The sequence below is a fragment of the Scylla paramamosain genome, chromosome 15 (genome assembly GCF_035594125.1).
Source record: "Scylla paramamosain isolate STU-SP2022 chromosome 15, ASM3559412v1, whole genome shotgun sequence".
Classification (NCBI taxonomy): domain Eukaryota; kingdom Metazoa; phylum Arthropoda; class Malacostraca; order Decapoda; family Portunidae; genus Scylla; species Scylla paramamosain.
The window spans coordinates 20466012-20490226 of record NC_087165.1 but is presented as its reverse complement, the minus strand read 5'-3'; the positions used below and the strand labels follow the sequence as shown (position 1 = coordinate 20490226).

General features: G+C 42.8%; 1 protein-coding gene across 1 annotated transcript in view; it reads left to right on the top strand.

The window, feature by feature from the left end:
- Window positions 1-13648: 13648 nt before the first annotated feature.
- LOC135107619 (insulin receptor-like) overlaps window positions 13649-24215 on the top strand; it is a 62109-nt gene continuing 51542 nt past the window's right edge. Inside the window, 7 exon segments of the mRNA XM_064017673.1 lie at window positions 13649-14272; window positions 14274-14367; window positions 16850-16950; window positions 19922-20058; window positions 20378-20472; window positions 21521-21618; window positions 23101-23209. Of these exon segments, the coding sequence (XP_063873743.1) occupies window positions 14228-14272; window positions 14274-14367; window positions 16850-16950; window positions 19922-20058; window positions 20378-20472; window positions 21521-21618; window positions 23101-23209 (679 nt within the window). The 5' untranslated portion in view covers window positions 13649-14227.

Here is a 24215-nt window from a genome sequence, read left to right as displayed (position 1 = left end):
TATAAAGATATCGTATTGATACATCACGCTCCCTTCATGGTTCTGCAGTTCCCTCGTTTGCAGCGTCCTGGAAACACCGAAATATAGATCTGAAGGCAGGATAAATTGGTCAAGAAAAGTCTTCACGGAGATTGAACCTCAGCATCACACTCAAGGTGAGGGTGAGTCCAACACGTAAGGACCATATTCTGAAACACTTCTGCGCCGCATTTTCACTACTTTCAAAAGGTTCTTACTGAAGCAACACGAGTTTTTAAGGATGTTTTTATGGTCCTCGTGACAGATTAACAAAATTTCTACATTTTTTTAAAGAAGAAACCTTCTTGAGAACCCGGCTAATAATTTATGTGGCCTTGGAAAACAGTCGTGGTGAGAGAGCAAAGCGTTTCTCAATACGGACGGGGTAAGTGACCACCAAGGCCACAGTGGGTTCTGGTGCGCCCCACCAGTCCTCGCACAACGGATCTGTTCCGCATCAACAAGTCTATTCCTTCTCGAATCACGTGGTGTTCATGCTCGCTTGATTCGATGGCGTATCATTCCATTTATATCAAACCCATTCAGGTTCACAAGTGCTCTCCACCTCGTGCTAAAAAGATGTGGGACGTTCTTTTAGTTGTGGCACTTTTCGCCCTTGTGACCTGAATAATTTAATAGCAGATCGGGTTCTTTTTCTAAAGCTCCTTGCGTCTGAACTCTTTCCTTGTTAATCAGTGAATTTCATCTCGTCATTTACACTCGTTCATTTCCATTGTGAGATTGTCTTTATTTGTTTTGTTTTGTATTATTTTTTTTTCTTATTTTATCTCCGTCATTTTGATTTTCCTTTTCTTGTGTTTTTCTCTCGTCAGTTTTCTGTGTTGTGTTTTGTGCGCATAGATTCTCTCTTATCACCTTGTCTTTCGTCTGTGTTCCGCGCTGCAAGTGATGCCAATCTGGGTGACTTGGGTAGTCTGTGAAACGTTCCTTACTCCTACATGTTTGAACGGCTACTACTACTACTATTACTACTACTACTACTACTACTACTACTACTACTATTACTACTACTACTACTAAATTTGTCCACTTACTCTGAGCCGCACTACACTGTTTGGAGGCCTAATAGGGTAATTTGTGCCCTCCCATCCATCTCTCTCTCTCTCTCTCTCTCTCTCTCTCTCTCTCTCTCTCTCTCTCTCTCTCTCTCTCTCTCTCTCTCTCTCTCTCTCTTCCAATGTTGCGTCACTTTAATTCATAATTCAATTTGATTTCATTTACGGCTCCCTTCTTTCTCTCCTCCCTTCCCTTCCGCCTTTCTTCCTTTTTATTCCTTCCTTTCTTTCTTCCTTTCTATTCCTTCCTTCTTTCCTTTCTTTCTTCTTTCCTTCCTTTCTTTCCTTTCCTTTCCTTCTGCCTCACTCTCTTTCACTCTTCTGCTTCCTCTTTCTCTTTCTCCTCCATCTCATCTTCACCCATCTTCACCTTTGCTCCTCACTCTGCTTCTCTTCATCTTCTTCTTCTCTTCTTCCTTCTCCTCATCCTCCCTGTTCCAACGCGTCTATTTTTGTTTTCTTTCTTTTATTTTCTTTCGTCCTTCTTGTCCTCCTCCAATTCCTCCATTTCCTCCGCCGTTGACTCTTTTTCCTTTTAATTCACTTCTTCATTATATATTTCAATTTTCTTTTAATTTCCTTCCTTCTTCCTTTTCCTCATCCTCTTCCTCCTCCTCTTCCTCCTCCTCTTGACTCCTTCAGCCACGTTCCTGAAAGACATCTTCATTTACACGTGCTTTTTCAACTAAATTTACAGATTTACTGACAGAAGTGTTTTTTTTTTCTTTTCTTTTTTCAATTTATTCGTTATGTTATTTCAAAAAAGGACAAATAAATACGTTAGAATATTTTTCTTTTCTTGTTTTGTTTGTTTGTGTGTGTGAGACTAATTTTTTCTTCTTTTTTTCTGTCTTTATGTCTGTCTGTCAGTCTGTCTGTTTTTTTTTTATTCTTCATCGTTTTAGTCGTCATGGTCATCATCATCATCACATTATCATCATCATCATCATCATCATCATCATCATCATTTTCTTCTTTTTCTTCTTTTTCTTCTTCTTCTTCTTCTTCTTCTTCTTCTTCTTCTTCTTCTTCTTCTTCTTCTTCTTTCTTCTTCTTCTTCTTTCTTCTTGATGTTTACATGCATCCCTCACTTCAGCACCTACTGATGCACACTTGTACGCACCAGACAACACCTGCATCAGAGAGAGAGAGAGAGAGAGAGAGAGAGAGAGAGAGAGAGAGAGAGAGAGAGAGAGAGAGAGAGAGAGAGAGAGAGAGAGAGAGAGTGCACGAAGCTTGTCTGGGATACTTTGAGGAGTGAACTGTTACTGTTGTTTTTGCCGTTGCTTTTGTTGTTGCTGTTTGCTGTTGCTGCTGTTATCGTCGTCCTTTTCTTAATCTTTCTTTCCCCCGGTTGCTATATACATAGACAGACATACAGACAGACAGACAAAGACGCATAAAAAAAAAAATTCGAGCAGGTGTCGCACGTTCAGGTTGTCACTATCTATTTACTTGTCAGATCCTAAATCATCTTGAAAATTGTGCAAGAAAGGCTAAAAACAACAACAACAAAAATGATATTGCAGTCTGTCACGGAGCTGAATGAGATATCACTGTCTATTTGTCTGTCTGTTGGTATGATTATCGTGAACAAAAGAAAGAAAAGAAAAAAAATGCATTCTTTCACAGAGATAAATAAGTTAACACTACATATGTGTATGTTTGTCCGTCTGTCTGTTTGTCTGTCTGTTTGTGTATATAACAAGAGAAAACACAACAACAAAGAAGAGGAAGAAGAAGAAGAAGAAAAAAAAAAGAAAAAGAAGAAGAAGAAATAGTAGAAGAAAAAAAAAAGCATTTCGTTTCATCAACTCCTATCCTTTAAGTTGTACTGTTGTTATATTCTACAGCTATTTTCACGCTAACTGCTTTTCTGATCTTCGTAACTGCATGCCTCCCCTCCTTCTGCGGCCTCCCTGCACAGACTTTATACTTTCACCCTTATTCTGCCCACCTCTCTAATGCAAGAGTTAACCAGTATTCTCAATCATTCACCCTTCGTCCATTCTTCTTCCTTTCATCTAAGTACTGGAAGTAAAAATGTCCTCATATTTCTTTGAGTTTTGGGATGGTTGTCAGTAAACTTAATTGTTTGTGTGTGTTATTACTTGTTCTTTGTGTCACTGCCTGTGTGTGTGTGTGTGTGTGTGTGTGTGTGTGTGTGTGTGTGTGTGTGTGTGTGTGTGTGTGTGTGTGTGTGTGTGTGTGTGTGTGTGTGTGTTCGTTCAGGTCCCTCTTTTGTTATTACTTCAGGAATCTCTCTCTCTCTCTCTCTCTCTCTCTCTCTCTCTCTCTCTCTGTCTCTCTCTTAGTCAGTCAGTCGGTCAGTCAGTAGGTACTCCTGAGAACTCCTGAGAATAAAGGATCGCTCATGATGCAACAAAACAAAAAGGGACATAAATATTTCACTGCCCCACGTAAATTCCTGCAATGTTACACTTTCACGTCGTGCACCAAACTGTTGCTCACCCGGCAAATACACGTTTCAAGCTCAATGATTAAAAAAAGTAAAGTTTTCTGAAATATTATATTCTCAGTCAGTCCCGGTGATATTTTGTAACGGTGACTCAGTAATGGTCAAGTAAATATGTGGTGATATCACTGAGGTCCCATTACTGTCTTTTCTATACGTACACCTGTCCGAAATATTGATGTCATGTTGAACAAAATACCCTAGACAAAAGGCTCGATGTTTTTCATCTGCCAGGTCAGGGCGAGGCTGAGTCTTTCATGACATCGTCAAGCTCAGTCACTCTGCCGCGGCTGGAGTCTTCAGCGCACAGCCACCTGGCACCCCAGTCATGTGCTTAATGACTGCAGCCGGGACACTGATGACAAGCGCGCCTGCGTCCATCTCCCTTCATATCCCATCTCTCCTGCAAGGTCGTGTTTGCTTGCCTCGTCCACAGTTTCCTTGAGATGCGTTACAGCTTGTTGCCGTCGAAGGCCTCTCCCTAGTTTTGCGTGGCGGTGCTGGTCCTCCTCTTTGTGAAGGCCACTCCCATCTTCAGTAGCCACACACTGGGCACTGACCCGCTAACTTGTCGCGGCAGGAGGACAGTGATCGTGGTGTCAGCTCCTAGGAAACTTCACATGACTCGTTATCGCGCGATAACAACAGCGTCTCTCGCTTTCCCCTAACCTTACTTGACGAGGCCTCGCTCGGCACTCCGTAGCTGCTCCTCGTCCGAGAATTGTGATGGAGCTGGAATAACAAATTTCCATTCATATAATATGAAGTATAAAAGTTATTTTGGGTATATCGACCCGAGCCACTGTTGGGAAGGCTTTTCCCTCTTCTGACTAAAATATTTGGCTTTATGGTGTTTAAAAAGTGTCTGTTGTATTGAATCGGTTAATGCTGAGCGACAGGGACACCTTGACATTGCGACACACACACACACACACACACACACACACACACACACACACACACACACACATACACACACACACACACCATGCTATGAAAATGAACAGAAGAAAACGTTCGATTCCTCGGCCAGGTCAGGAGTCTTTGGGCAGACTCCTTTGTTGTGTAGTCCTTGTTCACTTAGAAGTGATTAGGTACCGGTGTAAGTCGGGAGTGGTGACTCGATGCTTAGGGAGAAAACAAACTCCTAAAAAAAAAATAAATAAATAAATAAAACAAATAAAAAATAAATAGATAAATAAATAAATAAAAAGAACGCGGTGTGGCCTGATCATCCCTGGCCTTGTCCTCCAGCTGGTCGGCGCCTTGTGGCAGCCAGAGTATCGTAGTGTGGATACTACTTTATAGCTAATTTCCAACGGGTAAAGCTGCCATGTACTTGAAATAAACCGTGAATTATTATTACACACACACACACACACACACACACACACACACACACACACACACACACAATGTCACCACAAAATAGTTAAAAAATGCTATCTGTTACTGCGCATGAATTAAAGGATACGAACAAACTATCTATAAACCGAAACTAAAATGAGTCGACTTTTATATCCTGGCCGGGAGTCTGACTGCCGAGCCACACGCTTTAAAGTCACTCAGTCGAATGTTCGTGTGTGTGAGTAATTTTGCGAAGTAGGTGATAATCGTAATCCGCTGACTGGTGTTTCCCGGCACTCATTCTCAAACAGCGTCCCATTTCGATCAAACAGCTCTAGTGGAACTTAATGATGTGGTTTTCGGTCGTGTTTCCATGTTTCTAATGACAGTTTTACAAGAATTATGAGTCATCTATGTTAAAACAATCCAAAAGAACCCGGATAATAATTTTTGTGGCCTTTGAAGATAGTTTTACTGAAAGAACAAAAGTAGTTTCAAAATTAAACTACGGATAGAGGGTCGTCTCGAAAGTTAAGCCACCATGATATGCAAAGGGAAGAAAAAGACGAGGACGACGACGAAGAATAATAAAATAATAATAATAATAATAATAATAATAATAATAATAATAATAATAATAATAATAATATCATCATCATCATTATTATTATTATTATTATTATTATTATTACTATTATTGTTATCAAGAAGAAGAAGAAGAAGAAGAAAGATAGGACGCCGATGATGCCACTCACGAAAAGAGAAGCAGGAAAACACTTCGAAAACTATAAAGGAAAAAAAAAAAAAAAGACTTTCCACTTTTGACTCACAGGATTCGTTCTGCGCTTTCACACTTTTTTTTTTTTTTTTTTAGCGCAAAATCAAATAAAACTAAACTAAATAACGTAAACTAAACAGGAAGGAAAATTAAGTTACATCTGGCGGGTCTGATAGAATACCTTTTTTTTTTTTTTCAATCTTTAGAGTTCAAACAAAGAGTGAAATCCATTAAAATGACTCGATGAAAAGTTAAATTAATGACTATGACGTCTTTTCTTCTCCTTATCGTTAGCGAGAAATTGTTTCATGATTCTAATTTGTCAGTTTTTGACTGGTAAATTCCTCCTGATCTCTTACTAGTTAAATAAATAGAAAATACATGGAAATTTTACTTCAAGAAATGCAGGTGTTATGAAATATTAAATGCAACTCTCTCTCTCTCTCTCTCTCTCTCTCTCTCTCTCTCTCTCTCTCTCTCTCTCTCTCTCTCTCTCTCTCTCTAATCATCTTTTTTTATTTATAATTCCAACACTTAGCGTCTTTCTCGTCTCCTGCATGTTTCCTTATCCTCACCTCTCTTCTCTCATCGCACCATTGCCAGAATCACCGAGTCGTTGCGGAGTGACTCTTAAGCTGCCTTGTTGCGGTGCCTGATAGACTTTTACACACGCATAATTCTTTATCTTTATTGCTTTTCTCTCATCACACTATTTCCTTTACCGCCAGACTTACACACGCGGCGCCACCATGCACAGTAAATCACATTCACTACTCTTATTCTGGGTCATTTACTAACAATCTATGCTTTCTTTGTGTGCATGTTCGGACTGTATAGCTGTTTGATAGTTGATGTGTTTCCCGTTTTCGTTTTCATTCAGTCTTAAGTCCTTTTATCTGTTGGCAATAATGTGGCGCTGTCTGGCGATTAATAGGTTCTCTTCAGCCTCAAAGATGTAAGACTGACGGAGAAAAAGAAAAGAAAGTTAATGTGTTATGTTACTCGACTAGTTACTATTCGACCATAATTCTGCGTGCTAGATCCTGTGCTGCTTCGTAGGTATTTGACCATTAAGTTACTCGTCTATCTGTTTATCTTAATTGTACTTGATTTACACCAAGATGCACAAAAGAAAACGAACAGTGATTTATAGTTTCCTTCGCTTTCGCCAAGTTATCTACATTGTGAGTGCTTGAGACTAGTCAATGTATTATTCATCTATGTATTTATCTTTATATTGTACTCTACTTACACCAAAAGCAACAAAAGAAAGCGAAAGTTGATTTATATTTTCCTCTGCTTTCTTCAAGTTATCTACATACTCGTATCATGCATTGTGAGTGCTTGAAACTCTGTTCTGTAAGTTGTTCATCTACGTATCTACATTACTGCCCTTCACTTACACTGAAACGGAGCAAAATCAAGCATATTTATATTTTCTATTGCTATCGTCAAGTAATGCACGTACATCTCATATATTGCGAGTGCTCGAGACTCTGTTCTGTAAGTTATTCATCTGTCTATCTGTCTGCATTATTAACCTTCCCTTACGCCGAAAGGAACAAGGAAACAAGCAGAGAGTTACGTTTTCCATTACTTTCGTCGTCGCCTACATATCATGCATTCTGGGTATACTTGAGACTCTCACCAGGTTATTTGTCTCTCTATATATCTACATGTTGTACTTCACTTACGCCGAAAAGTCCAAGAAAACAGAAAGTTATATTTTCTATCGTTTTCGTCAAGTTATCTCCATCTCGTCGTGCTGTCAGCTGCCGGATTGACGGACACGGCCAGGTTGGGTAAGGAACACGGCCCGACTGATTGAGATGGATGGAGGGAAGCAACGGCCAGTCCTCCAGACATGTCATACTTCTCACTCACTCACTCAGTGACTATCTGTTCCTTGTATTAATAATCGTGCTTTCCTTATCTATTCTCGTACTCATGACATACCATCACAGGAACAAATATTACCACTATATCATTCCATAGGTAAAATAGATATATCGATCATACAAGAAACTCTACTGCTTAACCCTGTGAATAATACCGCTTTATTAGACTTCATATTAAAGAAACATATCCCGTCACAGTAACAAAATAGTATGAAGATCTAATTATTCTATAGGTAAAACAAATATATGTTAGTGCACCATACAAGAGGCTCCCCTGCTTAAACCTCTAAATAGGACAGCTTCATCAGACTCTGTATCACGAAATTCGCAGACAACAGAGGGAATTACTTTTAAAACCTTTCTATGCTTTTCTCTGTCCCTCGAAACAAGACAACTCCAGACTTTACTCCCTTCATCACTATACACAGAGTGACTAGACAACAGGTGACATATTAAACTCTCCTTTTATATTTCTTCACCTGACACTAATCATTTCCTTCACTGCTCTATATTAAACTGGCAAATAAACAACATCGCGTATATTTCACTTGATTCCCGTTATTTCCTCGCCCCGGCTCAAGCATTCTTCCTCTGAAACATTTCGCATCCAAGGTCTCTGTGTCAGATTCAAACAAGAGAGAGGGAAAGATTTAGAAGCACAAATATCATGCAAACACACATCACATGACAAGGGGCGTCCTTCCCTCCCGCCATGCATTGTTCAGCCTCCAGCAGGCAGCCACCCTTCACTCCTGACGAGCAGTACATGAGAAAGAGAGAGAGAGAGAGAGAGAGAGAGAGAGAGAGAGAGGTTAATAAGAAAAACTGGATAGAGAACGGAGTCAGTCACGCCACCAAGCCTCTTAGCAGGACGCCAGATGGTCCCTCAAGATTCCTGGAATTACTTCAACCCTCAAATCCACTGTCTACAAAAGAGCTACACAAGTCCCATCCTAATCCTCCTACTGTACTTCCCTTTTTAACGCACTTCTCCCTCTTTTCCACTCTCTTTCCCTCCCGTGTCCACCCATCCACTCCTTTGTAATCCATGTTTCTTATCAATAATCTGTTAGATGTACCGTGGTGTAATAGCGAATGAGGCACTGCGAGGCTGGCGGCACGGTACACGCTATTTGGTTTACATTTTTTGTGATCGTGATTCTTATTTTAAATTTTAATTTTCTGTCTGCCCTCTAGGACTAAGTAATCATGATTTATTCTGCGGCGTACCTCCACTATTTTCAAAAGACTTTAGTTGTGGTTACACGAATTTTTAAGGTCGCTTTTCTTTCTTTCTTTTTTTTTTTTTGTGTGTGTGTGTGTGTGTGTGTGGTTTTAGTGACCGATGAAAAATATTTCTACATTATTGACAGGAAAAGAAACACTCTCGAGAACCCAGCTAGTTATCTCCGCGGCCTTTGAAAATAGCGGAGAGAGAGCAAAGCGTTTCTGAAACGAGCCTAGGACTTGCAGTGAATTTGTTACCGTAATGAGGTTTAATAAATGTTATGAATGTTTGCAGCGCATATCAGCCTTTATAGCTCGCATGGGACAGGTAACAGACAGAGAGACGCAGACACTCATGAAAAGAATACAATTTCACAGGAACGTTTAGTTAATTACATTTAAATGGTCTGGTCTTTAAAAGTAATTACTTCTACTTGTCTTTCTGTTTCTTTCTGTCTCTTTGTTTTACGCTCCCTTCCCAAATGTGACAAAAAGGCAAAACGGAAAAGCAAATAAAAAAAGACGAAACAGCATGCATAGGAGGAAGACATATAAGAAAAACCAAGAGGAAAAAAGAGATGAAGGACGCGAGATGAAAAAAAAAAAGAAATAATAAAAAAAAAAATCTCACTGCACCTTGGCTTGGCTGGCGGGTGATAAGCCCCAAACTCCTCTGCTTACATCTTGTATATATTCTTTGTTAGATAAACAGGAAGGAGAAGGTCGACCCGGCTTGGGATTCGAACACTTTAACATAAAAATCAAGACATTTCCTCAGTCACACTCACCACGCGGCAGCACCTCCACTTCCTCCGCTTTCAATGGGTCCCTCCACCCCCCTGCCGCCTCTGCTCCTCGCCGCCGCCATCCCTGTAACACAAACACACTCAAATAATACACACAGTTTTAGTTAAAGGCCTCATGTCTAATACAATTTCAGTTCATGTTAGGACGCTCACAGGCTTAATGTATGTATGTAGCTATCTGGCCCCGCTCCTCTTCCGTCCCCCTCCCCAGCCTCTCCCACCCCGCTCCAGTCACTAACTTCTCCTCTCCCTCCAGTTTCTACCAACCACTGCCACTTCTTACCAGCCACTCGTAGTCCCTCCAATTCTCTACCAGCTCCACACAGTCCTCCCCGCCTCGTCCAGTACATTCCAGCCTCTCCCAACCCCCTCCCATCCTCATCCAGCCTTTCCATTTCCTACCAGCCTCTCCCAGCCTCTTCCAGTTCCTCCCATCTCCTTGCAGGTCTTCTAAATCCTTTCCATTCTCTTCTATCCCCTTCCAGACCCACCACGTCTCTCCCTGTCCCTTCTAGTGCCTCCTAGATCCTCTCCCAACTTCATCCAGCCTCTCCATCTCCTCTCTGACCCTTCCAGATCACCCAGCATGTTTCAGCACGTTCCAGCCATAGCTTCACATCCCAGAGCTTTACAGACTCTTACAGTTACTCCCCCGCCATTTCAGCCCCTCACAGTCCCTTTCAGTCCCATGTAACTCTTTCCAACCCGTTCCATTTCGTTTCTATGCCCTCCAACCTCTCCCAACCCCTCCCAGTTCCTCCCACCTTTCCCCGTCCCCCCTCCTCGACATTAACACCCCCTCACTGCCTCCCCCGCCTCACCTCTTCCTGTCCCGTATTGAGAATATGGTCCAGGTCCTGCCCCTCCCCTCCACTTCAGGCTAGCATGGGTCACCGCCACCTGTGTCCCGACGAGCGCCTGGCCTGTTATCGCGCTAAAACATCGTGTTCTGTTATTTCCTGTCATTTGGATTAAAACCTTCACCATGGAGATTAATAGCGAGGCTCATCATCATCACCATCACCATTATCGTGTATAAAAAAGGAAAAAAAAAAAAAAACAGCGAGGGAGGGAGTGACGGAGAGAGGAAGAGAGGGCGAGGGGCGTGACTGAGGCAGACTCGTTCGCTCAGGGCTGATATAACAACTATTGGGTCCGCGCGTTTATGTCTTCCTTATTAGGGGAAGTAACGTTAATGGCCGGCACTGTGTTTCAAGTATGATTTGACTTCGCAAGCGAGTTGACGGGCCAGTGACCGGAGGGGAAGCTTTATGATGCAAAGCAGCAAAAGATGGACAGCCGTAACCCGATCCTACCTTGCCCCGCTCCCTCCCCAACCCATCCCCTATTGAACCCTTCCCTCCCGTTCCCCGCTCCTTCTGCAGGGAGACTCCGCCTTCCTCCCCTCTCAGATTCCCAACATTCGATATGCATGATAGTGTTGATCGGGTGGGAACCGTCAAGGGGTGTGTCAGTGGGGAAGGTTACAGACACACACACACACACACACACACACACACACACACACACACACACGTAGATATGGAGACAGGGCTGCACAAGTTTCCCTCATATCCGTATATTTACAAGAACAGATGAATGTATGGATAAAGGTGATGGTTGGATGTATATAGGCATACATATATGAGGACTATAACGTGTAGGCTTACTGGTTGACTTCCTGCAGCTTTCCTTGTGTTGTTAAGTTACGGCGTGTTTCAGCGACGTAAGTATAACTGTAGGTATATACAGCTAGACAAATACAACGACATTCTGTAAATACAACATACATGTACACACATTTTCATGGCTCATTTATCACTAACGGTATGAAAACTAGACTGTTCCTTAGCACTTCGATGCAGATGTACCACAAATCTTGAGGGAAAAACGTACCATGTGGTTAATGACACACACACACACACACACACACACTCTCTCTCTCTCTCTCTCTCTCTCTCTCTCTCTCTCTCTCTCTCTCTCTCTCTCAGGTACAAAAAACTCCATATATTACACGTATCCATCACAATTAGTTCCAGCATAATCACGTCATCGCGTCATGAGCAATGCATGCCTCCCGCTCGCCCGTCACAGGTCCACCAATTCACGTCAGCCCCGCAACACACCTGGCAGCTTATGTTTATGTGTATGTATGTGTGTAGATGAATAGAAAAAAAGAAGGTAGATGTAGAGTGTAGTGAAGCATTCTCGCCCTTTATGTTCAGTCTCTCTCTCTCTCTCTCTCTCTCTCTCTCTCTCTCTCTCTCTCTCTCTCTCTCTCTCTCTCTCTCTCTCTTACATCAAGCTACATTCCTTTCTCATCCATAGCTTTTTATTCATATTTCATACTCATTCATCATCTTTAACTTCTTTCTTTCTTTCCTTCCTTCCTTCCTTCCTTTATTTCTTTCCTCATGCTGTCTAACGTTATTACTTCTCATCTTTCTATTCCTTGTTTTTATTTTCCTTTCTCCATTTCTGCCACTATTTTCTCTCTCCCTCTTATTCTTCATCTGCCTTTCTTCTGTCTATGTTGTCTGCCATGCACGAACCGAGAGAGAGAGAGAGAGAGAGAGAGAGAGAGAGAGAGAGAGAGAGAGAGAGAGAGAGAGAGAGAGAGAGAGAGAGAGACTGTGTGCGTATTTTTTGTCAGCTGTTTGTTTACATGAGCGTGCGAACAGTGCATGAACGTGTGCGTGCGTGCGTCTGTGTGTGTGTGTGTGTGTGCGTGTGTGTGTAATATAATCAAGTTCTTGTCCATCACGTGCAGGACTAGTTATCGCCAGCTTTACACTCCCGGCAAGACCTAGAAACCATTTGCACGTGTAAGACTGAGGGTTCGTATTCAGAAACGCTTTGGTCTCTCACCACGATTATTTTTTAAAGTCCACAGAGACGATTAACCGGCTTCTCAAGAGTGTTTTCTCCTGTTGATAATGCGGAAACCTGGCTAATCTGTCACTAGAACCGTAAAAACACTCTGGAAAAATCGTGTGACTTTAACTAGAGCCTTTTGAAAGTACACCCCATCATTCTCTGGTTTATGAAGGAGAGTGACTGCTCGCTACTCGATGAATACCTTAGAAACTTGAGCGGGGTGGAAACCTCAGCCTCTTACTACACTTGACTATGTACTGTGGTGTTATATCTTAGGGGATGGGTGTCATACGAGCCGTGCCAAAATGTTATACTGATCTAATTGTTTGTTAAGAAGACATTTGCGAAAAACAATGTCTCATAAGATCTGAAATGGATAGTGAGAGGGATGGAGAGAGAGAGAGAGAGAGAGAGAGAGAGAGAGAGAGAGAGAGAGAGAGAGAGAGAGAGAGAGAGAGAGAGAGAGAGAGAGAGAGAGAGAACAAGCGAACACTCAACTAACCACCCTCTCATTTCTCTCCGTCTTTCCTTCAATTTAACATTCCTTTCTTTCCTTTCAGTCACGGATCAGCAAAGAATATCCGCTACTCACTGCGTCTGCCTGACAGAACGACTAACCCACTGACTTCCTGACTTACTCACAGCAGCAAAGAAGGAGGCACTAAAGAACTCACTACGAATGTCACCTCAACTCTTACCAGCCATCACCACCACCACCACCACTACCACAAGAACCTCCCACGCAACCTCACCCAAACCGCGCCAGTCACTCCCTCCAACAGCGGCAGTCTCACATCCTCGCAGCTTTGGAGTCACGTTAGCCGGAAATGGATACAAGAAGCTGCACTCCGCGCCTCCCTTCGCCCTGCACACTGGCGGGGCATCGCTTCGTATCGTTAGGAATCTGAAATACGCAAGGTGAAGCTCTGACATTGAAAACTTTAGGAGGTAAACTTCATACTCTTTATGGTCTTCCGGCGAGACACAACACGACGGCGCAGACCAAACATGACGGCGTGTGAGACGTGGGAGGAGGAAGAGGAAGAGGAAGAGGAGGAGGAGGAGGAGGAGGAGGAGACGGTGCTTCTGTTAGAGGTGGTGCTTACTGACTGCTTTTGCTGGTGGTGGCAAATGCAGAAGGAAGATAAAGATGGGAGAAGTAAAAGCGTGATGTTCTGGCGTCCTCCACTAAAGGCTTAAAGAGAAACAGACAGGTCGTGGAGCGGTTATCCAGAGTGACGGTGTGTGTGGGTGGTGCTAGTGACAGTGGTGGCAGTAGTGGTGGAAGACAGCACGGCACTGTATCATCACAACCACCACCATCACCACCACCACCACCACCACCACCTCTTGTGATTCTTCTCCGGCTTGTTTCATCATCGTCATCATCGTTGTCGTCATCGTCATCATTACTACCGCAATCATCACCAGTACTCTCATCCCCACTACCACAGCCACTACAGAAGTTAAGGTCATCACCACGGAAGTTACAGTCATCACCAGTCTCACCACCACCAGAAAAATTACAGTTACCACCACCACCACTACCACCGCGACATCCACCATCGTCCTCACCACCATCACCACCACCACCACCACCACCGCCGTCCACCATCACCAGTACTCAAAGACCCCTGCAGCTTTCACCACCACACGCCCCGTCGGGAAGGGCCACTACGCCCCCCACGCCGCCCTCCTACACGCCCCTCCGCTGCGGCAGGGGCATGTGGGAGTGGCGGGCATGGGTGCTGGTGGTGCTGGCAGTGCTGGGGGGCGGCCAGGGAGTGCCACGCCCAAGCCCACTACGGGGAAACATCGACTTCCGCCTCCCTTTGTCCGCCAAAAAGAGGCTCCTCTCAGAAAAGTAAGTCGAGGGTTTGTATTAAGTGTTCTCTCTCTCTCTCTCTCTCTCTCTCTCTCTCTCTCTCTCTCTCTCTCTCTCTCTCTCTCTCTCTCTCCTCTCTCTCTCTCTCTCTCTCTCCTCTCTGTCTCTTGCGAACTCAGTGCTTCGTCTTGTCTCTTTCTTTCATCTCGTTTTGTTGTTTGTCTTGTCTTTGTAATTTCATCTTTATGGAGACTCGAGATTATCATTATTATTATTATTATTATTATTATTATTATTATCATTATTATCATCATCATCATCATCATCATCATCATCATCATCATCATCTTTTATCCTCCCTCTCCTTCTCAACTTTTTTTTTCTTTTTCGTCTCTCATAAACGTACTTTATTTTTCTTTCCTCTATTCCCTCATTTTGTTTCATATAAGTCTAATGCACAAATCTCTCTCTCTCTCTCTCTCTCTCTCTCTCTCTCTCTCTCTCTCTCTCTCTCTCTCTCTCTCTCTCTCTCTCTACCTCAGTAAACTTTATATGCATTAAAAATAACGATGCAACAAAATAAGCACTCGTAAAGGAAGGGAGAGAGAGAGAGAGAGAGAGAGAGAGAGAGAGAGAGAGAGAGAGAGAGAGAGAGAGAGAGAGAGAGAGAGAGAGAGAGAGAGTAATAAGCCAGGCACACGAGGGGCGTAAAGCATAATGGCTTAAGTTAAGTAAGTGGCGGCTTACACACACACACACACACACACACACACACACATACACACACACACACACACACACACACACACACACACACACACACACACACAAAGCTTGTTACATTAAAATAAAGAGGGAGAAAAGAAAAGGAAAAAAAGGGAGCAAAGAACGTGACTCGAACCTAAACAGTGAGTGTATTTGTGTGTGTGAGGGAGGGAGAGAGAGAGAGCAAGGGAGAGAAGGGGAAAGATACTCGTTGGGGAGGCTGCAGGAGGAAGGCGTGAGGTTCTTTCTGCAGAGGTGGATGTAGGAGATGGTCTGTACAGTATGATTTTGTGTGTTACTGGGTGAAGTATGAACGTGGTAAAGAAGGATGTGGTGGGCAGGGGGGCAGCTGGAGCAGGAAGGCAGTGGAAGCAAAGGGGAAAGGAAGGGAAGACACGAGGGTTTAAGGAAAGAAGAGAGAAGGGAAGGTAAGACGCGAGAAGTGAAGAGAAGGAAAGAAAGGGAAGAGAGGTGAAGGAAAAGGAAAGGAAAAGGAAGGGAAGGAAAAGGGAGACAAGATGCGAGAAGGAAAAAGGAAGGGAAGGGAAGGGAAGTGGAGGAAACGTAACATATGAAAAGAGAAAGGAAGGGAAAGGAAAGGAAAGAGAAATGAAAGGAAAGAAAGGGAGAGAAAGGGAAGTAAATGGAAGAAAAGGAAAGATAAAGGAAGAGAAAGAAAGGGAGGGGAAAGGAAGGGAAAGGAAAGACAAAACAAGAGGAGAAAGGAAAATAAATAAAAGAGAAAGGAAACGAAAGGAAGAACAGGGGAAGGAGAGATGAAAGGGAGAATAGTACGCAGAATTCACCAGCTGTTTACACCTTCGCTTTGTGTGAGTCATGAGAAAGTGGTGGTGAGGTTATCTGCAATGTGAGGTGCTAGGTGGGCAGAAGGGCGAGGTGGAGGGCGCGAAGGGGAAGGGAAGGAGGTAGTCGGGGGTTGTGAGAGGTTAAAAATTGGGTGGGATTGGGCGTGGTCTCCTCTCTTTCACCCTCACCCATTTACGAAGTTTGATTCTTTTTGTTGTTGTTGCTTTTTTAAGGTGTAACTTTAGAATCACCCTCTCTCTCTCTCTCTCTCTCTCTCTCTCTCTCTCTCTCTCTCTCTCTCTCTCTCTCTCTCTCTCTCTCTCTCTCTCTCTCTCTCTCTCTCATACTCTACACTCATGACTTAACTACACTCTTTCAAATTTATGTGCATGCTCCTTTGAATATTTTTTTTTTTTATGCTCCTTATCTCTACGCTCCTTCAAAATATATGCTGACACACCATCTGGCTCTATATTCACCTTCACTTCGCCTACAATATTACCTCCTCTTCAACCTATCCCCATCAGTTCCTCGTTTTCTTCCCCAAACCTGTCTTTCCTCTTCTGTTTCTTCCTCTATGCAGTAACGTTCCTATCTTCCCACTATCATTTTCTTTTAGTGCCACAAATCTGTTTCTCTCTTTTTCTCATTTTGTCACTGTTTCTCATTTTCTTCCCATAACCTGTCTTTCCTCTTCTGTTTCTTTATCAACTACTTTTTCATCACATCATCCTTTTGTTTCAGCGCCACAAATTAATCGGTTTCTGCAGTTTCCCTCTTTTCTTTTCTTATATCGCTGTTCCTCATTTTCTTCCCTTAAACTTCCTTTCCTTTTCTAGTTCTTCATCCATACACTAACTTCCTTTTCTTCCCACCAATCTTTTGTTTCACCGCCATAAATCAATGAATGTCCCTCTTTTCTTTTCTTATCTCGCCGTCTTGCCTCCAGTCTGCAGCAGCATGGATTTGAGGAACAACGTGGAGGAGCTGGCGAGGCTGTGTCACTGCTCCATCATTGAGGGTTACCTGCATTTCGTCCTCCAGGAACAGGTAAGCTTTGGGACCCATCACTCAAAGCTTTGGTCTGTATTCTAGAACGCTTTGCTCTCTTATCGCGACTGTGTTCAAAAGTCACGAACGTTGAGGAATCGGGTTTTTATTGGTGTTTTCATTTGATGACCCAGATTCTTTGTTGAATTATCTATTAAAAATCCCATTAAGTGAGACAACAAACACGGCATGCTCTCCATTAAGTCTATTTTCAAAGGTCCCGAAGATGATTAAATCGCGTTCTCATGGATGCTTTTCCGTTGATGATGCAGATGCCATGTTGGATATCATTCGACTCATGAAGACACCCTAAAAAAAATATCACGTTAGCCAATAAGCACAGTATTCTGAAAACATTGGCTCACTCATGAAGATAATTTCCATAAGTGTGTTCTCATGCGTGTTCTTGATGATGCAGAATCCCTATGACACTACCACTGTTATCACAAGACAACACTGAAAACTGCAATAACATTCACTGGACCCTATTGAGTGTAGTTAGGATAAAGCGCCGAAACGTTTAAGATACAGTACAGTCTTGGACAATGTGGGACACCATGATACGCGTAGCCTTCTGATCTGCCTGGAACGTATCGGTTATCAAGCGCTGTAAGTAGACTGCCAACACACCAGAAAACTTAAGATTGACACAGAACTTACGAGATGGAAGTCGCGAGTGCAGAATGTTCAGAGACTTGTGACCATGACTGTACGTACTCTTGCTTCCACCACCTCTTCGACTTTTTATCACCCAAGCATGAACTGTCGTCTTCTCAAAGCCTGGATGGCCTTGATTGTTCGATCGTTAAGAACACTTCTCGGTCAGTCAGTCAGTCAGTCAGTCAGTCAGTCTTCTAAGTGAGTCAGTCGGTCACTTAGTCAAGGTATTCATTCCTGATCTCACCCTCAGTCAGTCTGTCCAGTTATTTCGTGTCGTTGCTTCTCGTGTGTAATGCTGATTCTCTCTCTCTCTCTCTCTCTCTCTCTCCACAGTTCATTGCAGCTCATCTCAGCATTTCATCCTCCTCTTGTTCCACTTAAGAGGCGTGAGCACCAATGAATCATTACTACGTTCTGCTAGCGACAACCCCCCCACCGCTCTCTCTCTCTCTCTCTCTCTCTCTCTCTCTCTCTCTCTCTCTCTCTCTCTCTCTCTCTCTCTCTCTCTCTCTCTCTCAGTATCTCTTCCTCCAGCTTAATGAGGCAGCAGTAAGCACCATTGATTTATTACCTCCGTTCCATGATGCAATTTGGGAATCTGATTTCTTTCCACTTATTTCTTAGTAATGAGAGCATCAAGGAGCCAAACCCAGAGAGAGAGAGAGAGAGAGAGAGAGAGAGAGAGAGAGAGAGAGAGAGAGAGAGAGAGAGAGAGAGATGGAGCAGCAAGGGCATTTCTAACTTAATCAAACTCTTATCCTCATTCCAGCGCCATCTGTAGCTAAAACAAGCGCTAATCACGATGCGTGAGAGGGCCATGCGCGCCGTAACTCGGATAGTGAAAGTGTCATAGAGGGAAGGCAAACGGTCTATCTCAGGAGAGTGGCGATAAATTGTCTAAGCAGAGAAAAAAAACTCTCCTTTTCCCTTTTATTTTTTTTCTCCCTGTTGAGTTGAGTTGAGTTGCCGTTGAAAATCCTTCCCGTTTTCTGTCTCTCCCTAGTTTCCGCTCCCCGCCCGTCACATTGCATTTCGTTTTCTATGTCTTTTTGAGTTACGAGGCACCTCCTGCACGTAACGGCTCGGCTGCTGGTTTTACTACTTGCTGAGCCCGAGCCAATCTACCGGAGTTTACCTGCCATTCGAGGAGATAAGGGTGCGTAAAAGATGCGTCAAAGTGAGATATGAAGGGCAAAAAGGAAGGGGAAAGGGGAGGTGAACAAGCACGAGGAGAACGAGGAACACAAAGGAATATGAATGAAGAACAATCAATAACAGCAGATCTGTTGGCTATTACGGGCCTTTAGAAACGAAAACCGTGAGAGGGAAAGGAGGAAGAAAAAAGAGAAGGAGGAGGAGGAGGAGGAGGAACACAGAAAAAAAACACAAAGAAAAACAAAACAAAGACTTGCTGATCATTACAAGGAATTAGAAATGAGAGGAAGTAAAAGGAAGAAGAAAGAGAAGGAAATAAAAAAGGAAGTGCAGGAGGAAGAGGAAAACGAAGACAAAGATGAAGACGAAAACGAAGAAGACGACGACGACGTGGAATAATCAAGGAAAGAACATTTGCCAAAGCCAGACTTGCATCAGACATGCGCGATGCAAGAGAACTTTTTTGCCAAATTCCACCTCCCGCAGCGCCGCCGTTCAGGGAGGCGGACCGCCAAACTTGGTTGACATGTCTGCTTAACGTGGAGCTCCCTCACCCCCTCACCCTCACCCCTCACCCCTCACACTCCATTGCCTGTCTGGTTACGCCGCTTTATTCAACAAACTTTGGTGGCGGTGCATGGTGAAGACAAGCTGAGTGCCTGCCGCTTGGGTATGTGTCTGCTTCGGGGATTGCCTCTGCGCCTCTCTGCCTCTCACGCAACTGTGGTACTCCTGGCACGTGTGAAACTAACCTAACCAATCCTAATCTAAAAATAGCTGGCATTATGTAAGCAAACCTAACTTAACCTATTCTATCATAACCTAATATTATCTAACATCATAACTTACGCAGTCCTAAACTAATCTAACATTATCTAAAGTATCCCAATGTAACCAATCGTAACTTAACATTATATAACCTAACAACCCTACCTAATAACTTATCCTAACTTACCTTCAGTAACATTACCTAATATTACCAAACCTAACATTAACTAACGTAGCGTAACTTAACTTTAACCAAACATAATCTAACCTAACCAAACGTGTGACATCTCGAAAATGTACATCATGCAAAATGACGTAAAAAGAACAGTCTAATCTCTCTCTCTCTCTCTCTCTCTCTCTCTCTCTCTCTCTCTCTCTCTCTCTGCAGAACGACAGCGCCTCTGCCGCCAAGCTGAGGGAGTTCACATTTCCTGAACTGCGGGAAATCACGGAGCACCTTCTCGTGTACAGAGTGTTCAGCCTTACCACCCTCAGGACGCTCTTCCCCAACCTCACCGTCATCAGGCAAGCCCCTCCTCTTTCGGCATTCCTCGTATAGTTCTCAGGCTGGTGTTCACTTTGTTAAGAGATGAATAATGTTTTTGATCGTTGCTGAGTATATAATTCACTTTTTCTTTTTTCTTTTTTGTTTTTTGCGTCTTCATTTTCTTGATTTTCGTTCTTCGTCTGTTTGTCTCTCTTTATTCTCTCACTCACCTACCTACTCTTCCGACCTCCTACCCTAACACACCCTTATTATCCATTTCCTCTCTCTCTCTCTCTCTCTCTCTCTCTCTCTCTCTCTCTCTCTCTCTCTCTCTCTCTCTCTCTCTCTCTTACACAGAGGGGAGGTGCTCTTCTACAACTACGCCTTAGTGATCTACGACACACCTAATCTGGTGGAGGTGGGCCTGGCTTCCCTCACCTCCATCCTCAGAGGTTAGTGAATGTTGTATTCCTGTCCACACCTCGCCTCGCCTTGCTTCACCTCACCTGCTTGCCCACCCGTCTGTCTCGAGTCACCCGTTTTCTTTCTGTTCACTCTTGTTCGTCTTCATCTGTCTTTTTCTCTTGTTCTTTTATTTATTTATTTATTTTTTTGTTTGTTTGTTTTCATGTCTGTCAATCTTCGTCTGTCTTTTATCGTCTTTTTATTTTATTTTATTTTTTTAAATCTATCTATCTGTCTAGCTTCGTCTGTCTCTTTATGTGTCTCTTTTTTTTATATTTTGTCATTTGTTATTTTCTGTCTTTCCTTTCGTGTGCATCTGTCTGTCTGTCTGTCTGTCTACCTTCGTCAGTCTCTTTCTCGTGATTTATTATTATTATTATTATTTTTGTCTTCAGTTGTTTTTTGTTTATCTCTTCGTGTTTGTCTGTCTGTCTGGCTGTCTGTCAATCTTCGTGTGACTTCTTTTTTCTCTTTCGTGTCTTTTTATTTTGTCATTTCTTGTTTTCTGTGTCTTTCTTTTTGTGTCCGTCTGTCTGTTCGTCTGTCTGTATTCTTGTTTATTTCTTATCTCGTTTGTGTTTGTTTATTTGTTGATGGTTCTTTTCTTTTCTCGTATCTGCTTATTTTGTTTCTTTGTAGTATTTTGAGTAAAGCGTAAATTCGAATAGCTCGTTTTCTGTTATCAGTAAGTGTGTTTCTTCTAAACTGTATTTCACTTTCCTATAATTTTATTTGTAAGTGTCCGTTTCTTCTATAATAATTTGTCTTTACTGATAAGTGAGGCTTGAAGTATTTGCTTCTGTCATTCACGCAACTGACATTGTTCAGTCTCCGTACAATGTTCCGTTCTTTTGTCCAACACTCACGGTTCTACAGCGGGAAACACGTTAATTCCATTTTCTTTCACAACACAGACAGCTGAAGGGATAACAATGACATTTTACTTAACTTCCTTTTTTTTTTTTTTTCTTTTTTTTCACCACACACACCATTTATATTTTTCTTAACAACCCCCCCCCTCTCTCTCTCTCTCAGGATCGGTGCGAATAGAGAGGAACCGGCAGCTGTGTCACGTGACCACGGTGGACTGGACTCGCATCACCTCCAGGCCACTCACGAAAAACTACATCAACGTGAGTGTGAAGCGAACACAAAGAAACAAAAACAAAAAAAAAGAAATACCAAGGAAAAACAAACAGCAGCAGATCTTTAATCCCTGCTGGAGGTAGAAGTTTAGAAGAGTTAGATTACCACAACAGGAAAATTACGTTTGCAGAATTCGGTTCCCATTTCCTTTAGATGTTAGAGATAAGGAGAGAGATGAGGAGAGAAAGAAAGGAAAAATTGGGAGGAAGGAAGGAAAGGCTAAGAGAGAGAGAAAAAAAAAAAAAAACGTAGGAAGGAAAGAGGAAGGATAAGGAGGAAAGCAGAGGCATGTAAGGAAGGAAAGAGAGACTTGGAGAGGAAAGCGTGGGAAAGGGAGGGAAAGGAAGGGAGGGAATAAGAGAGGCAGGGATGGGGAGGGGAAGGAGAGGGTAGTGAGGAGGAAAGAAGGGGAGGCGAGGAGAAGTAAACGTGGAGAGAGAAAGGAAGGTATGGGGAGAGATACAACAAAAGGAATGGAAAGGAGAGGGATGAGGAAGGAAGGTGGGGAGAAAATAAAGAAGAAGAGGCGAGGAGAAGAAAGAACAAGTATACAAAGAACAGAAAGGAGGAACAGAAAAAAATACGAGAAACAGCAGAGGAAGCGGAGAGATAGAGGAGGAATAACAGTGAGAGAAGGTATGAATAAAGAAGAGGAGAGTAGGACACACACTGAGTAAAAGAGAGGGAGGGAGTGGGAGAGAGGGAGAGAAAGGGAGGGAGGGTAAGATAAACGCAGCAATCACGAAGGCTAAGTGACTGATCGACTGACTGACAGACTGGCTAACCGGCTGGCTGGCTGGGCGACTCACGGAGAGGAAATGCAGATGGACAAATGCTGGTAATTGAAAAAGGCCTAATACTAAGAAAAGTCTTTTAACCTACATGCTTAACCGTGTGTGATACCCTCTCTCTCTCTCTCTCTCTCTCTCTCTCTCTCTCTCTCTCTCTCTCTCTCTGTTACCAAGGTGGTTTTCAGAAAATAATGAGGGAGAGAGAGAGAGAGAGAGAGAGAGAGAGAGAGAGAGAGAGAGAGAGAGAGAGAGAGAGAGAGAGAGACGGACAGACTGACAGAGATAGAAATACACACACACACACACACACACACACACACACACACACACACACACACACACACACACACACACACACATACTGGAAAGAATGCAGAAACAAATAAAAAAATAATAAAAAATGAATATAAAGAAAATCAATGATTACAATAAACACTACATACTAATACGAAAAAAAAAAGTGCAAGAAACAAAACAACATCAACGTAATTAAGAGACAAGTAAAAAAGACATATAAAAGAAAAATATCTAACTAAAAAATAACTAAGCTATCACATTTTTTTTTTTTTTTTTTCTGTAAGTTATAGAATTTATCTTACCTAACCTAACCTATCACTTCCTTCTTCCCACCATCCCTCCTTCCGTTCCTCGCCGCGCCGCCTCGTTCACACCACGCAGCGGAACAAGCCTGAGTCGGAGTGCCGCCCCTGCCCTGCTGACATGGGCTGCCCCGCCGCCACACGCTGCGGGCCCGGGCGCTGCTGGGGACCCGGGGCGTGCCAGATTCGTAAGTATAGTACACACACACACACACACACACACACACACACACACACACACACACACACACACACACACACACATTTCTCTCTCTCTCTCTCTCTCTCTCTCTCTCTCTCTCTCTCTCTCTCTCTCTCTCTCTCTCTCTCTCTCTCTCTCTGTGTGTGTGTGTGTGTGTGTGTGTGTGTGTGTGTGTTTGTCCAGTAAAGCGCGACAAACATATTTTTCAGTGATATCCTAACACACACACACACACACACACACACACACACACACACACACACCACACACAAACAAATACACACTAATACATCTCACAGGGCTCAGATACACACATACACTTTTATTTATCGCTTTGACATTTTGTAAAGCTAATTTGGGTCGCATTCTTTAAAACGCTTTGAGCTTCGAGAGGCGTCAGAGATTAATTAGTGGGGTTTTTCATGATGCTTTTTTTTTTTTTAATTACTATGGAGAATTCTTGGTAAACTATCGCTGGAATGATGAAAACACTCTTGGAAAAAAAAAAAAGAAACATCCACTAGATTCATGAAGTCATTTTAAAAACTCAGTTATTTCTATTAGAACCTATCAATCTATCATTAGAATCACGAAAACACTCTTGAAAACCTCATTAACGTGTATTAGAACCTGTTCATTTATCACTAGCCATGAAAACACTCCTGAAAACGCCAATAACTTTCACAAGAACCTTTTAAACAACCACGAGAACCATGAAAATACCTTTTAATAACTCCCACTACTGCCTATTAAAAAGCACCCCGAGATTAAACACCGAAACGTTTGAGAATACTGAGCTAAGGCCCGTATTATGAAATGCTTTCCTCTCTCACTACGACCAATTTTCAAAAGGCCACAGAAATTATTAGTCTGTTCTCAGAGTGTTTATCATGCTACTAATGTGAAAATCTTGTTAATCTGTCACTAGAACCATAAATACACCATTAAAAACTCGTGTAGCTTCAAGTACGTAGATCCTTTTGAATGTAGTG